The sequence below is a fragment of the Colias eurytheme genome, chromosome 1 (genome assembly GCF_061535395.1).
Source record: "Colias eurytheme isolate Ceu_HAF_F1 chromosome 1, ilColEury1 Martin Lab GWU primary, whole genome shotgun sequence".
NCBI classification, from domain to species: domain Eukaryota; kingdom Metazoa; phylum Arthropoda; class Insecta; order Lepidoptera; family Pieridae; genus Colias; species Colias eurytheme.
Genome location: NC_142980.1, coordinates 14,922,540 through 14,937,510, shown reverse-complemented (window position 1 = coordinate 14,937,510; position 14,971 = coordinate 14,922,540). Strand labels below are relative to the sequence as shown.

Here is a 14,971-nt window from a genome sequence, read left to right as displayed (position 1 = left end):
CCAACGCATGGTGTAAAACCATAACAAATAATAATATACTTAAACCTTTTTCTTGAATAGCTCTATCTATTATACCTATTACAGTAAAAAAATCATATAATTAAGTGTACTGTTTTCCAATTAATAACTTAACCACAGGTAACTTAACAGTAAAATTGTGTATACCATATTAGTTTACAAGCATAATATGTATTTTGTTCAAAGTCCATTTTACCAGATAATGAATAACATAGTTTAATAAAAAAATAAAAAAACTCCAGTCATACAAATGGCGGCCATCTTGAATTTGAAATTTGTTATCTAGTGTTTAATAGGTACTATTTTTCTATATATGGTCATATTGAAATTATTTGATTTGGGGGAGTTGTAAAGAATATCTAATCGGCAAGTCTGTGGTAATCATGGACCGAATTTGATCAAACGTAGAAGAACACTTATTACTCTTTCAAAGTAAACTAAGTTTATTCGTTTGTTAGTATAACATGGCATAACAGCCACAGACACACTTACATACAAGCTACAAGCATACACATAAAAGGCCATTGTTTTTTGTATTGGGGTTTTAAAATAAAGAAAAAACCAAATATTTTTACTGCATTTTATTTTCTTAATCCTATATCTAAAATTATCGTAATTTGTACTACAACGTATCAACTAAGAGGTGTTTTCTTACATAATTATTAAATGCTATCGGTACATAATATCAAAGAGGAAATTTGAGATTTCCATCTTTTTAACAAGTATTTTCATTGCCAGAAAAAAAACTTAATTCATAACAATTATACATCATAACAAAGGTAACATAATAAGAGTAATAAAGTAATACAAATGTGGCAAAATAATAATAGAAACAAGAAACCAGTTCCATTTTGAATTTCAATTCAATTTTAGGGGTTAGGTTTCTTAAAAAAAAACTTCACAGAAATAGTCCGTGGACGCGCAAAAAAAAATTTCACTTTGGATCAAAAATTTTCTAAGTTCTTACTTTGCTTTAGGCGGACCAAATCAATCAATTCAATAGTTTTAAAGGCTAAATGAATCAATACATACTGAAGTCTCAATCTTAATAACACTCATGATCTAATAAACTATCAAAACTGAAAAAAAAAATCACTATATGAAATTTCTTGTAAAATACACAACACAAAATCCTTCCAGACGTATTTTAACAGATATATCCAAAAAGTTTGTTTCCAATTATTCCATGATTAGTTTATTTCTTCCCAACATCGTAACCTGTTAAAATAGTCCTGAGTGCAGTTTGGAGATTCTCGTTCGGAGTTATTTCCATTTTAGACAAGTTATGTCTGCAGCACGGACACACTTGGGACTCCGTTGATTTGAACGCTAGTTTTAAACAACCCTGAAATATAATTAAAATTAGTATTTTAGTCATATTAATGTTATAGATTCGATAGACACGAAAGTTTGTGAGGATGGTTGTTTGTAAGTTTTTCACAAAACTCCTGGACGGATTTGGATTAAATTTTACACATATAGGTGATACATCAGATTAACATATTATAAGGTTAATAAAAAAAGAATCAACAATACCGGTTTCCCAGGCGTAATTTAGTAACAATCTCAAAACGGTCGATTTGAGAACCATCTTTTTTTCTTGAAGTCGGTTGAAAAGCAGTTAAATAGCCAACATATTTTTGAACACTTACCGTACAAAAGTTATGCAAGCAAGGCGTAGTCACTGGAGTTACGGCTACCTCTTGACAAATGATACATAAGAATACTTGAGTTACATGCTCTATGAATTCCTGAAAAAAAAATATTATTAATTTTTAATTTATTTAATACGTACTTTATTACCCACAAACAACATTCTAAATCTTTCGGACATAATTATTAATTTAGTTTTAGTTATTCTTGATTTATCTTTAACGCCATGACTAAATTGTTCATCCAGATAATACAAGTGCATACTTAAGAACTATTTTTGAATATTACTTATCGATGTTTATACGTAATCATAATAAATATATAATATACCTTTTTGCCCTGTTTCTCGCAGACATCAATACACTCGGCCCACAGTTTAGCGTTTAATGTATCGGAGTTTATGGCTTTCTTCTGTTCACTGCTCAGTGATCCCAGCTTAGGCACTACAGGACTTCCAGTTTTGGATACTAGAAACATTGAATTAAAATATTTAAATAAAAATAAAAAACATATTTAATACACAATATTAATTTCGTCATATCTATTTGTATTGAAATGGTTACGTCATTTAGCGTCGTTTAATAGTTATTAATGAAAAATTGCCAATTATTTTGTAGTGGAACTTCTTTCGGCGCGTTGAGAGTAAAATTTCAAGCCCGCGTCATGGCAACACCATCACGTCATGGAGTAAGGCGACGATTTTGGTATCTTTGAATCTTACGAAAGAAGTTTCACTTCTAACACGTGTGCTCAGCACACACGCTCTTTATTTATACTTAAATAAACTATTTCGACTTTTACTAAATACATACATCAAATATAAAAAAAACTTACGTTCATTAGCTCCTTTGGTCTTGCGTTTCTTCACAGGCGGCGATCGTTCAGAATCTGTGGACGATTCATTATTTTCCTTGAGGGCTCTCTTTTTATTTTTATTCTTGCCTTTGCTTGCCGTCTCTTTTCGGGCTTTCTTCTCTGCCTCCGCTTCGAGATACCCATCTGGATACTATTGTATAGAAAATAATATTTATTAGTTGTGACGTGAAAGACAAACAAACAAACATTACAATATTATCATCATCAGCCCATATATTATGTCCCCACTGCTGGTCACGGACCTCCTATGAGGGTACAGGTCTTATCCAGCACGCTGGCCAAGGGCGGGTTGGCGGATATCTCATGTCGCAGAACTTTTTGATTCTTCGACTTGTCGGTTGCTTCACGATGTTTTCGTTCACCGTTTAGCAGTGGTGATGTTATTCACATCTATACTAATATTATAAAGCTGAAGAGTTTGTTCGTTTGTTTGTTTGTTTGAACGCGCTAATCTCGGGAACTACTGGTCCGATTTGAAAAATTCTTTCGGTGTTAGATAGCCCATTTATCGAGGAAGGTTATAGGCTATATTTCATCACGCTACGACCAATAGGGGTGGAGCCACGGGGGTGAAACCGCGCGGAGCAGCTAGTAATATATAAATTTAAAATCAATTGATTTCCTGCACGCTCGCCTGGTCTCATCTATAATGCTAAAAAATTTTGAGTTCGAATTTTTTGGCTTTGTAGAGAACACCCCAAGTATTCTTTTAAAAAATTATTCAATGAACAGTTTTAACTTTCCTACGATTTTATTATATGTTAATATAGATAAATGAAAAATACTCACGACAATAGGATACTGTTTAGCATCAGCCTCCCAGGGTGCTGGGTTGGGGTCATCCCTTCGTAACAGATACTTCCACACTCGGTAACCGGATAAACCCTTCTCGGGGTAGTATTTCACCACTTTGTATATACCGTCGTACCTGGAAACAATAAACTTTATACTTTCTTGACTTCTAGTGTTTAATTGTATGAAAGTTTTATATACCAGGTGTAATCGTTCTGGGATGGGAGGGTTTAAAGTTATTTTTTTTTATATTTCTCGTTATATTTTTAAAAAGTTATTATTGTCATTTTACTCATTAGATAAAGTACGATCGTTCGATATCGGTTAAAAGTTTTTTGATACCTGCAATAGTTACGGAATAATCGCCTGTGCACACTTAAAGATTACACCATGTATAAGAAAATAAATGAGTGAAATCTGTTCGAAATGTGAAGAAAATTAAATCATTTTTTATGATATAAGGTGAACAAGCGACGACTTTCCTGGCGGTAAGCTAAGTGCACCGTCCATAGACTACCGCAATTGTGGTTACCAGTGTTGCGGGAAAGAGACAGAATACTGGATAAATGTCATCAGCTGTTGGATAACTTCCTTGAATATTATTCTATGGTTTAAATACCCACCGTCTCCCCTCCTTGGGTGCATATTTAGGGAAGTTTTTGAACATCTTTTACGATCGCACGACTCGCAACATCTTGCCTTGCCGCCACGCTTCGCCAATTCTCGGTTATCTCTAATGAAACAGTTGCATGCTAATGCCTTGGAAAAATATTAATAAACAGATAATAAACCTACCGTATTCCCTCCTTGGGTGCATATTTAGGGAAATGCTTGATCATCTTGTACGATCGAACGACTCGCACCGGCTTGCCTTGCCGCCACGCTTCGCCCGCGTCTCCGCCTTTTTCGCTTATCTCTTTTACGAAGCAATTACGCGCTAGCGCTCTGGAAAATAGATTACACCTCATACTTAAAATATCATTTATTAAAGTAGATTTCGTTTAGAAGTGTTTTTGAAACTCTAAACATAAGTACAGAAATAAATTAATAGCTGCCGGTCTAAAAGAAGTATCGACAGTGAGAAGCTAGTAAGGAACTGTGTGTTTGCTTTTTAAAATGAAATAAGTTTGACAACATTATACATTTAAAATAATATGCGTAAGCTTTCCTCTAAATCGCGATGATACTTACCGAAAGAATACTGTCGAATATACAATGATGCATATAAAATGTATATCGTTATTAACTATGCCTGATCTTACGCTTGTTAAAAAGTTGTTGATATCGCTAGGACAAATCATAAAAAAACTTTATAAATAGCTAAATATCATATTGTTAAATATACTAACTTATTCTCTCTAGTGAGCGTCTGATCACAAGACTGTTCAGCCGTCCGTTTATTCCCGGATAAATCTCTCCCACCACTGCCCGTGTATGTGAACTCGTAGCCGTTGTCATAATCATCTTCATAACCACCTGTTGAATAGATTTATAATATAGTTAGACAATCGGGGTGGGTAAATAAAAATAGCCAAAAATGGAAATTGCAGGCTAAAATAAAGTAAACATAATATGCGATTATAGCGAATACATCAGCAGCAAGCAAAATATCAATGGGACCAGGTATATCAAAACCAGGGTCCGCTAACGGCAACGATTTAAATTTTAATATGGGACCAACTTGATGAATTAAGTTGAGCGATAGGTTGATCGCCACATATTTTAGATATGACGTGCATATCCAAGTTAAATAGAATTCGACCGTAGTGCCGATAGAACAAGTGACGTCACCAATAATAGGTGCATCCGCTTCTCCTATGCCACTAATTGCCGCGGTTGTTGAAGCCGGCGTTAAGTTTAAAAGTTTTACTGCTGATTCCGTTATGAAATTGCTCTGACTGCCCGTATCAAACAGGGCACGAAACGATTGCATATTACCTGAAACATCCTTAACCTGAACGATAGCTGTGGCTAACAGCACTGTATGATTCGTATGTGACCTTGACACCAGCGACGACCCGATTTGATTTGATTCGATCTTAGTGTTATGATCGCGATGGAGTAAGGTGTGATGTTTACGCTTACACATACGACACGAAAAAATAGATTTGCAATTTTTTAATTGATGTGATGGCTTCAGGCAATTAAAGCACCAATTGTTTTGAGTGGCAATAGCCATACGATCGTCAATCGATTTACTAATAAAATCTTGACAAGAAAAAATAGAATGCGACTTAAGGCAATACGCGCAGCTACTTGAATAAACTTTAGACTTATCGTTCGAATTACCTCTATTGTTCATAGCAACAAGTGCATTTGAATTGAAACGTTTCGTTGATTGATTTTGAGTAGTCGAATGCTTTAAACTTTAAAGATTTATTCACACCAGAAAAATGTGTATCTCGTAATAAGGCTTCGCATTTAGAACGCAAAAATCCCCTTAATTGATCATACGGCATGGACGGCAACTCCATGTTACGATGTTAGAATGTTTTTCCTCAAAATCGCGTCGTAAATTCCTGTCTAATTTTGATAAAATATGGTAAACCAGGACGAAATCTCACTGATCTATCGGTAACTCAATAGATTTTAAAATATTTAAATTTTCATCGAATAAGTCGAGTGACTTTTGAAACTCAGTTGCGTTGTTATCAGTTATGCATGAAGTTAGTGTTTAAAATATCTTGCCAACAAGTAAATGCTAATGTTCGTTTACATTTATAGCGATTAATAAGAGCTTCATACGCGTCGCGATAATATTCATGAGTCATAGGGAACGCCTTAACCACCGATAACGCCTCCCCGCTAAGAGAAGAAATTAAATAATGAAACCTTTCCGTGTCCGAAACTGACGTTGAGTTATAAATTAAAGAATTAAACGTATCATAAAACACAGGCCACTGCTTGATATTGCCCGAAAAATGTGGCAATGTAATTTTAGGTACTTAAACGGATATTCGATGAATTATTGATGTTCGAGTTACTTGAATTATTTGTATCATGATTCATGTTTAGTTAAACTTATGTAAATAGACTGAATCTGAAAATATAATTCATCGAATTGTTCCTCAATTTTAGTTTCATTATCCGCGTCGTCCGTCAAGATCGAGTATATTAAAATGAGCATTTTCGAAATTTGAAACGATTTGTTTAATTTCCTGATGATACGATAAAAATCGGTCGTATTGTGAACGATCACTCAAAGCTGCATTACCTATTTCTAACGCCTTCGATAATCTTTTAAGCGTTGTAGTAGGTACGTTTTCTACGCAATGTCGATAAGTCCTTAGTCGTATAATATTCATCCACCGATTTAGATTTTAATTTTTTCAAAGAACCTAACTTCCGAGTTGTATGTATAGTTAATAAAGACATCTTGTTAAATTTAAATATCGAATAAACAAAATGTAAAAACGTTTAAAAACAAACAATTGAAAAACAAAGTTAACCTTCTATGTAATTTTCAATTAATGAAATAAAATGAAACAATGAAATTATTATTTCACCTTTACGTGTATGAAGTTAAGGATGAAAATCTTACAATAACAAGTTACAATGATGATGCGCTGCGCGAGCCGCTAGAATGTTCGACGTTCGATTGTCAATTTACCCCCGAGTATTAATATAAAATGGAATTATTTTATATTACGTATTTAACCTAATATTACGTTTTAATATTAGTTATGTAGTTAGGATAAACTGTAACGTGAATGAATTATGTTTTAGAATGTGAAATTACTATAGGCCGATGTAAAATTAAGCACCGATGAAATATGTGATTGCTTAATTAGTTCCTACAATAATTAACACTTTTGACTTGTACTTCTGAATATGTATTAAGTTTTAGAATATGAAATTGTTTTAAGTCGATTGAATTTAAGCACCGATAAAATAAGTGTTTGCTTAAATAGATCTTATAACAACTTCCTACTTTGTTAAACAAAGAACCTAATACGAACGAAATTGAAATTGATTTTATATTTAGATTATGAATTACGTGTGACCAGTAATACCATAAGCTCTTGAATATGATAATTGATACGCAAATTCCCGGGTTTCGGCACCAGAAATAATGTAGAATCGCACCAAGCCGAAATAGCGGGTGGCTTCTACTACATTAGGGAAAATTACGTTAACACAAAATCGATGTTCAGAAATAGTGAGCAGCAAAAACAATGCACCACGTACCTTTGAGATGCTGCAGCACTCGATGAATTTACGCCAATTATCCGATTCGCGATACACGTGTTTCAATGGCCGCCGCGTGCGCACAGCAGATGAGCGGCTCGATCGGAGGCGGAAGTAAAAGTGTCGTGGTCGCCGGTCGGTGGTGCATGACAGTTGCAAAATAATTTGACAACCTTTGTTTGCATACTCTATGCCGAACATCGATAATAGACACCACGATCAATTACACGGTAACGAAACAAATAATATTTCAATAGTTTTGGTATGGTTAGGTACTGTGGTTTAATAATAAAATCATTGATCTAATTAGCAATATTTTGTGTTCTATGCGACTGAAACTTGTAAAATATAGAAGTGGTTAGTAAAGAAACAACGAAATCTCGATTTAAACACCAATACCATGTAAGTACAGATACAACAACTTCTGTAATTTAACACTTGTTTAACACTATACCAATGACATTACAAAAGAATTTGGTTAAGCATTTCTATTAGATTTCTTGTTTAAATACACACAAACATACCCCGAAAATCATTACCTGATAATACTATACTGTAAGCACCCTCCACGTCGCGTCCATGGATTCCTGATACGGGAGGCCGATGTACCCCCGATTCTGAGAGCTAAAGTTCATAACAAAAATAAATAAATAAATGATGCTCTAGATCATAATAAATATTATACTATAGAATTAACTTTCATGAACTCTGTTCACTATAAATGATCTATAACTATAGTTTAAATAATATTTGTATTACAAAATGTGTTTAATTTTAATTAAAATTGATAAACAAAACTTTATAAAGACATATTCCTATAGTATTACGTCATGGTATGTAGTATATAACTTACTTGAATCCTAAATCTCCAACACATCCCAACTTCAATACCAGGAATGGGTCCAAAATGATTTGGTGGCATGGCACATGTTTTTGTTTTACCTGTGATTTTAAAAGAAATTCCTCCATAATGCAAACATAATTAAATAAATTAGTGAAAGGGTTGTTACTAATTATTTAGATTGATCTTAAACTGAGACTTTAAAATGTTTTAAATGTTTCAACAAAAGTAGAAAATGTTAATTTAATTAATCATAGGCATAGTTTGAAAAATGAAAGATAATACCTTAAACATAATTATGTACAAGTTTAATTTGGAATTAAAAATCTAAACTAAAAAGGCAATCATAATTCATAAAACCCTGATTAAAGAAATCTTAAAAAGTTGTTTAATATCACTAGATTGTATCAAACAAAGTCGCTTTTTCTGTCCCTATGTCTCTATGTATGCTTAAATCTTAAAAACTACGAAACGGAATTTGATGCGTTTTTTTTAATAGATAAAGCGATTCAAGAGGAAGGTTTAACTATATATTTTATAAGGTTTTAGACAAAGCGGGCGAAGCCGCGTGCGGAAAGCTAGTAGAGAATCTATACTAATATTATAAAGCTGAAGAGTTTGTTTGTTTGTTTGTTTGTTTGAACGCGCTAATCTCGGGAACTACTGGTCCTATTTGAAAAATTCTTTCGGTGTTAGATAGCCCATTTATCGAGGAAGGTTATAGGCTATATATCATCACGCTACGACCAATAGGGGTGGAGCCACGGGGGTGAAACCGCGCGGAGCAGCTAGTAAAACATATATAACCAAAATTTTACATACCAACACAAGCCATCCCCCTCCCCCAATCCCTATTAGTCTTCGAGCTATTAGTTTTCTTGGTCTGTTTCCCCGCACCGGGGGCTATCACTTCATTAGTGTCCCGTTTACAGGAGGGACAGTACCAGTCCTCCTCGGGAAGTTTGGTGAGAGGAGGGTCGAGACATTTCATGTGGAAACCGTAGTTACACTCGTCACAGAGGATTATCTGTTTGACATTGTATTATTGTTAACATTAATTTGGAAATTACTACTAATAGAATTACTCTAAGAGTCGGGGCAGATATGGCGGAGCGCTGCGCAGCGCCTTTTTCAGTCAAACTATAATCGACATTGTATTCATTTTTATGCTACATTTTTATGAAATTTGGATAGATATTAGAGGTAGATTTTAGTCTGAATAAGAAATAGGCTGCTTACAAGCTATTCTACATTATCTATACTAATACTATAAAGCTGAAGAGTTGGTTTGTTTGAACGCGCTTATCTCAGGAACCACGGGTCCGATTTGAAAAATGGTTTCACTGTTAGATAATCCATTTATCGAGGAAGGCTATAGGCTATATATCATCACGCTAAGACCAATTGGAACGAAGCAATGCGAGTAAAACCGCGGGGCACAGCTAGTATGTAATAATAATGAATCACAAAAAGTGTACAATTCAAGCATAAATAATTTTCAAACTTGTTAAGGCAAGTTATCCTCGGCCAATTCAACTATGAAAATTAATGTGATAATAATGTGCCTGTTACACAAAGTATTTTATGAATTATGCCAAAAATTTGCTGTATTTATTTAAATCTGGTCAGATTGAAAAAAACCTTCTTAATAAAAATGTGTGCGTGTACACACGTAAGAAGTGAAACTTCTTTATGACCTTATTTTTCAAAAAATAATTTACTATATGCAACTTTACAGAAATACGTCAATCACGCGTGGTAGGGATAAAAACAAGATGGCGCGTAACGGAAAATTTTTACACTAAATTTTTTCCAACCCCGATAAAGAAGTTTCACTTCAATAAAACAATAATTACCTCTTCAGGCGATTCTTTCCCAGCACATGTATAGCAACCACATTCTTTGCAGGTCGCATCTTCGTCATCTCGACACACCAAGCAGTTGAGTGGTTTCGATCCTACGAGTTTTATTAAATTTTATATAATATTATGTTACATTATTCTATTATAATTAAATGTAAAGACCAAAAAGTGTTTTTGTTAGTTTCCAAATCCCTTACACATTAACAAGACTTTTGATATCACAATTATGCTCTCTATATATATTTGATTTAAAATAATTACACATTGTGCTGGTTTTGTTCAGCCTTTATAATTTTTGTTAATCAAGTAATAAGTGTTATACTTTTTCTAAAATATTGCTAAAGAGCAAATAAAAAAAAAATCATCGTGCAATCAAAAGAAAACTGCTCTGGACGGCACTTGAATAGTAGTAGAAAAATCTTTAAAACAATGAACTATCATAACAATATAATCTTTTAAGGTTTAAGAAAACTAAATCTTACTCTTTTCCGGTGGTTCCGCTATCATTTTCTTATAATCTTCAGTTCTATCTGCGAGTGGCACAACTTCCTCGATAGCAAATATTTTATCATGAACATATGCTTTGGTATCATTTTGTGGTATAGCCTCTTGACCTAAGTACAGTGTGCCAATGAGCTCATAGTTCTTCCGTAGTTTCTTTACTTCGTCCACTTTGAAATCAAACCTATAATTAATTTCAAGTTTTATGACAAAAAAAAATTAGGTTAATTACATCATAGTAAGATTAGGTTATAAAGCATAAACATTGAATATAGGAATTTACTACCAATCAACCATAACATGGTTATGTTTATCCGATTTGAAAAATTCTTTATTTATTCTTCGGTGTTAGATAGCCCGTTTATCGAGAAAGGCTATAGGCTACATCATCACGCTAAGAGCAACAGAAGCGGAGCAATGCAGGTAGAACCGCGGGGCACGGCTATTTAAACATATACAGAAACTTACCAATCTCCTTTTTCTAAAGGTTTATTTGTATTGTGATTGATCATCACTTTTCGTCCAGGTTTCAAATCCTTTATGTCAATTACTGTCCTAGCCCTTGGTCTTATTTCTTTAAGCTTACAATATAAATCTGAATCCTCCTCACTGTAAAAATAATATTCTTAATTAATTGATTTCCTTAAAATATGTGTGATATACATTATACATATAGTAAGATACTTGATATTAAACATATTCTACATCAAGTGAAAAATGCAAATTTTCTTGTAATAATAATAAATACTTCTTTTCTACTATTTTATTCGGTATATGAATAGATTATATTTTTACTCATTGGTTCATTATTATAAACATTTTAATTTACTCTTCAACCGAAGACTCTTCAAGTTTCTCATTATATCAATTAACAAAAAATCAATATGAAGTTTAGTTTTAATAACAAATACAATAAATTGTAACCAGCTTAAAAAAATACACTAGCTCTGATTAAAGAAGAATACAACTAAAGTAATACTTACTCATCCTCCAATTGCACCTTATACAATAGATATTCTTCCCTACTTTTCAAATCTTTCTCTTTATTGACTTTCTTTGCCTTTGCATGTTTAACAAAGTACTTTTCTATTCCCTTAGCTTTGGGACTACTTTTTTCACCGTCTGGTGGTTGGTTCTCTAAATCACTCTTGTCGTCCTTTATTGAATCGTCAGATAAACTGTCAGCATTTATAACACTATCCGGGGTGTTTGGTTCATACACAATTCTGACGATTTTACCCTCAAACCATGCACCTTCTTCTCTATCTCTCATGTCTATTAAGTCACCAACTGCATATAAGGAGCTTTTGGCATCTGAAATTAATGTCGTGAATCGTAAATATGTAATGATAAACCTGCCATTTTTTACAAGTCAAGGAATATTGTGCGGCAGTCATACAGCTTATGTGCAATTTATTTATATTATATTATAAATCTTAAAAATAATTTACCTTTATAGACAATCCCCTGGTCCTCAGACTTTTTACTTTCATTATCACGTTTTTCCTCTGTTTCTATTTTCTTTTCCGACTTATCAACAGTTTGTGTGACCATAAGTTGCACCACATCGTTGAGCTTAATATTGTAGTCATGAAAAGTGTAGCCATTTTCTAACTGCAATATCATTTAAGAGTTAGTCCATACAAACAATGATTGAACGTAAAGATAGCAATTACAATATATACAGAATAGATAAGATACCATTATATCAATAATTCCTAGAAAATCTCTCGCTTGGCTCCATTTTGCAGCAAACTTAATTGAAACATAATTTATTTAAGTTATCTAGTATAGTAAAGATGTGTAGCAGTGCAGAAATATGAATAATATGTGGGTTTTGTTAAATATGCACATGGACATACCCACCGAAATGGCTGCCCTTTAAATGCATGCATGATTTTAGTTAATTCATGTATCATTTATAGTTTGTTGAGTATAACATATTTAATAGATATATATAATAGATTGCTTTGCATAATATCTAAGTGCATTCGCATTTAAATTCATATAAGTTTTATACTTTTACAGATTTTTTACCATAAATATATGTAAACAGTCGCATCGGTTAGTTCACAAATAAAAGGCATATTTCGAGCTTAAAATTTAAATAAATACAGAATGCTTCTTACCAGCTTTCCTCCATAAAACAAGCGTTGTAACTTTGGTTCTACATTAAACTTATCCTTTATAATACTGCGAAATTTCTCTATTTTTGTCAACTTCGAATCGACCACTACAATGGTATCAGGTTTCCCAAAAAATCGAACCCTTACGTGCATTTTAAAAACTTAAACAATATGTACCTAATAAATTTAGAAGAATACAATAAACTTTTGTTAATATTATGTGTTCAGTTCAAGCATTCAGCTGACAAATAAAATGGCGCGAATTTCCCTAATGTCAAAATGGTCCATCATCATGAAAAGAAGGCCATAGACAAAAAGAACATTAACCACAGGTTAGGTATTCACTTGATAGAATAATAAAAATTAGTATATATACTATCTATAGAGTGCGAACAACCAAGTGGGAACAGTAGGCACAGGTGGGAACAACACGACGTTCCCGCCGCGAGCGCTCGTAGTCGTGGTTGAGTGCTGACGAAGTGCGTTGCTCTGGAATTTTATTCATATTTACGAATATACATGCTGAAATGTGCAGTGCTATCTTGCAAAAACGATACTAGAAAAATCACAAAATTGAAATCCAGTATCACATTTCATCGATAAGTCGATTGTTATAATTATTTATATGAAAATAAATCTAGCATCGCGGGGGTGAAGGGAAAGTGGGAGGGGACCCGCACAGGCCTCAGCACAGGCTCTCTCGCGCAACTCACGTGATCGTAGTGATGTGACTTGACCAACGCTGTTCTCGATAGTTTACTAGAAGAACTATATTTTAACTTATTATTTATTTTACTTTAAAATTAAAACTCTTCTAGAAATGTATTATTTAAATAATTTTGTGGTGTGTTTGGTATGATACAATTTCTAATACTATGAATGCGAATGTATTATAGTGTAAATCTAGCATCAAAGTAAAAAATAGATTTATATTTAAGTATTTCGCTCCACACCGCACAGACTTAGGGCTGCCACGAGAAATCTTTTCTTTTTATTACTATGATATTCTCACGTTTTATTTCTACACACTATCGTTATTTTATGTATTATCTGATTTATATTTTTATTTTATTCATATCACTTTTATGTATTTGTTTTTTCTTTAATCATATTTTCTATATTTTATTTCTATTATATACACAAATATTATTATTTCATACTATCTACATATTATATTAATTTATGTTTGGTACGCTGAACTTCCTCGAACGGGTCTTGGCAGAATACCAGCGTCATGGTTCAAAGAACTATGGCATTGTGCTGAGCCAAGACCTTTTCAGGGAATATTGCTTTTTATTTTTTTATATTATGTCAATGTAATTTTAGTTTTTAAGTAAGTAAGTATTTTTAAATTGTTTAGTCTTAAGAATTAATAATTTCCTGAATAAATGATAAATAAATAAATAAATAAATAAATGAAAAGTATGTAATGTTACGATAATATATGGACCGCTAAATTGATTTTGAAGATTTTGGTAGGTATAGAATGGATAAAATTAAATAAAAAATTATTAATATTATTTATTAGTTATTTCATTTTAAATTATTAATTATTTCTCATTTTAAAACATTATTATTATTGTTCTATTTATTATTGAAAAAATAGCACTAAACCCGATCTTTTATTTTATTAATTTTAATATTTAAGAAGTGCATACGTTTTTCTGATATTCCAATTAAACGTATTTTTTTAATGTAACTACCTACTTATAATTATTAATACAAAAAAATATTCAAATGGAATAAACACACTTTATTCACTTGGTAAACAAATTTAAAATTACATATTTATACTTTATTCATACATTTCTTCTTTAATAACATATTGAACATAAAATTTACATATGATACATATTTATTTACATAACTTATCGATAGCTCATCACGCAATTGATATCTATCCATCCCTATTTGTCACACACACATCTATATTGTAGCACAGACTAATAATAATATACTACGGATTGTAGTATAGTGCCACAAACTTATCTGACCCGGTGACAAAAACTGGAACTACGTGCCGCCATTTTGAAATGTCACATTTTCACAGACTTTTCATACGGAATGTTTTAATAAAAAGAAAGCGACATCAGTGACACTGTCACCGGGTCAGA

The 14,971-nt window shown here is 32.6% G+C and overlaps 1 protein-coding gene across 1 annotated transcript; it reads right to left on the bottom strand.

The window, feature by feature from the left end:
• Positions 1 to 584: 584 nt before the first annotated feature.
• Positions 585 to 13,107, bottom strand: LOC149911396 (E3 ubiquitin-protein ligase UHRF1-like). Its single transcript, XM_090105967.1, has 16 exons — positions 12,861 to 13,107; positions 12,183 to 12,345; positions 11,715 to 12,045; positions 11,200 to 11,340; positions 10,713 to 10,915; positions 10,225 to 10,325; positions 9,191 to 9,395; positions 8,381 to 8,469; positions 8,067 to 8,151; positions 4,689 to 4,815; positions 4,135 to 4,284; positions 3,337 to 3,475; positions 2,506 to 2,677; positions 2,002 to 2,138; positions 1,671 to 1,769; positions 585 to 1,363 (listed from the first exon to the last, which is right to left on the bottom strand). The coding sequence occupies exons 1-16, from the start codon at positions 13,008 to 13,010 to the stop codon at positions 1,214 to 1,216; spliced, it is 2,442 nt and encodes an 813-aa protein (XP_089962093.1). The 5' UTR covers positions 13,011 to 13,107; the 3' UTR covers positions 585 to 1,213.
• Between the last annotated feature and the right edge of the window lie 1,864 nt (positions 13,108 to 14,971).

Bases quoted from the DNA above. Each gene is read 5' to 3' on its own strand.
- LOC149911396 (XM_090105967.1), bottom strand. From the start codon at position 13,010: ATGCACGTAAGGGTTCGATTTTTTGGGAAACCTGATACCATTGTAGTG. The intron at 10,326-10,712 runs GTAAGATTTAGT...TAAAACTCGTAG, and splicing joins AGCGGAACCACCGGAAAAGA to GATCGAAACCACTCAACTGC. The intron at 4,816-8,066 runs GTAATGATTTTC...TCTATTCAACAG, and splicing joins TTACAGTATAGTATTATCAG to GTGGTTATGAAGATGATTAT.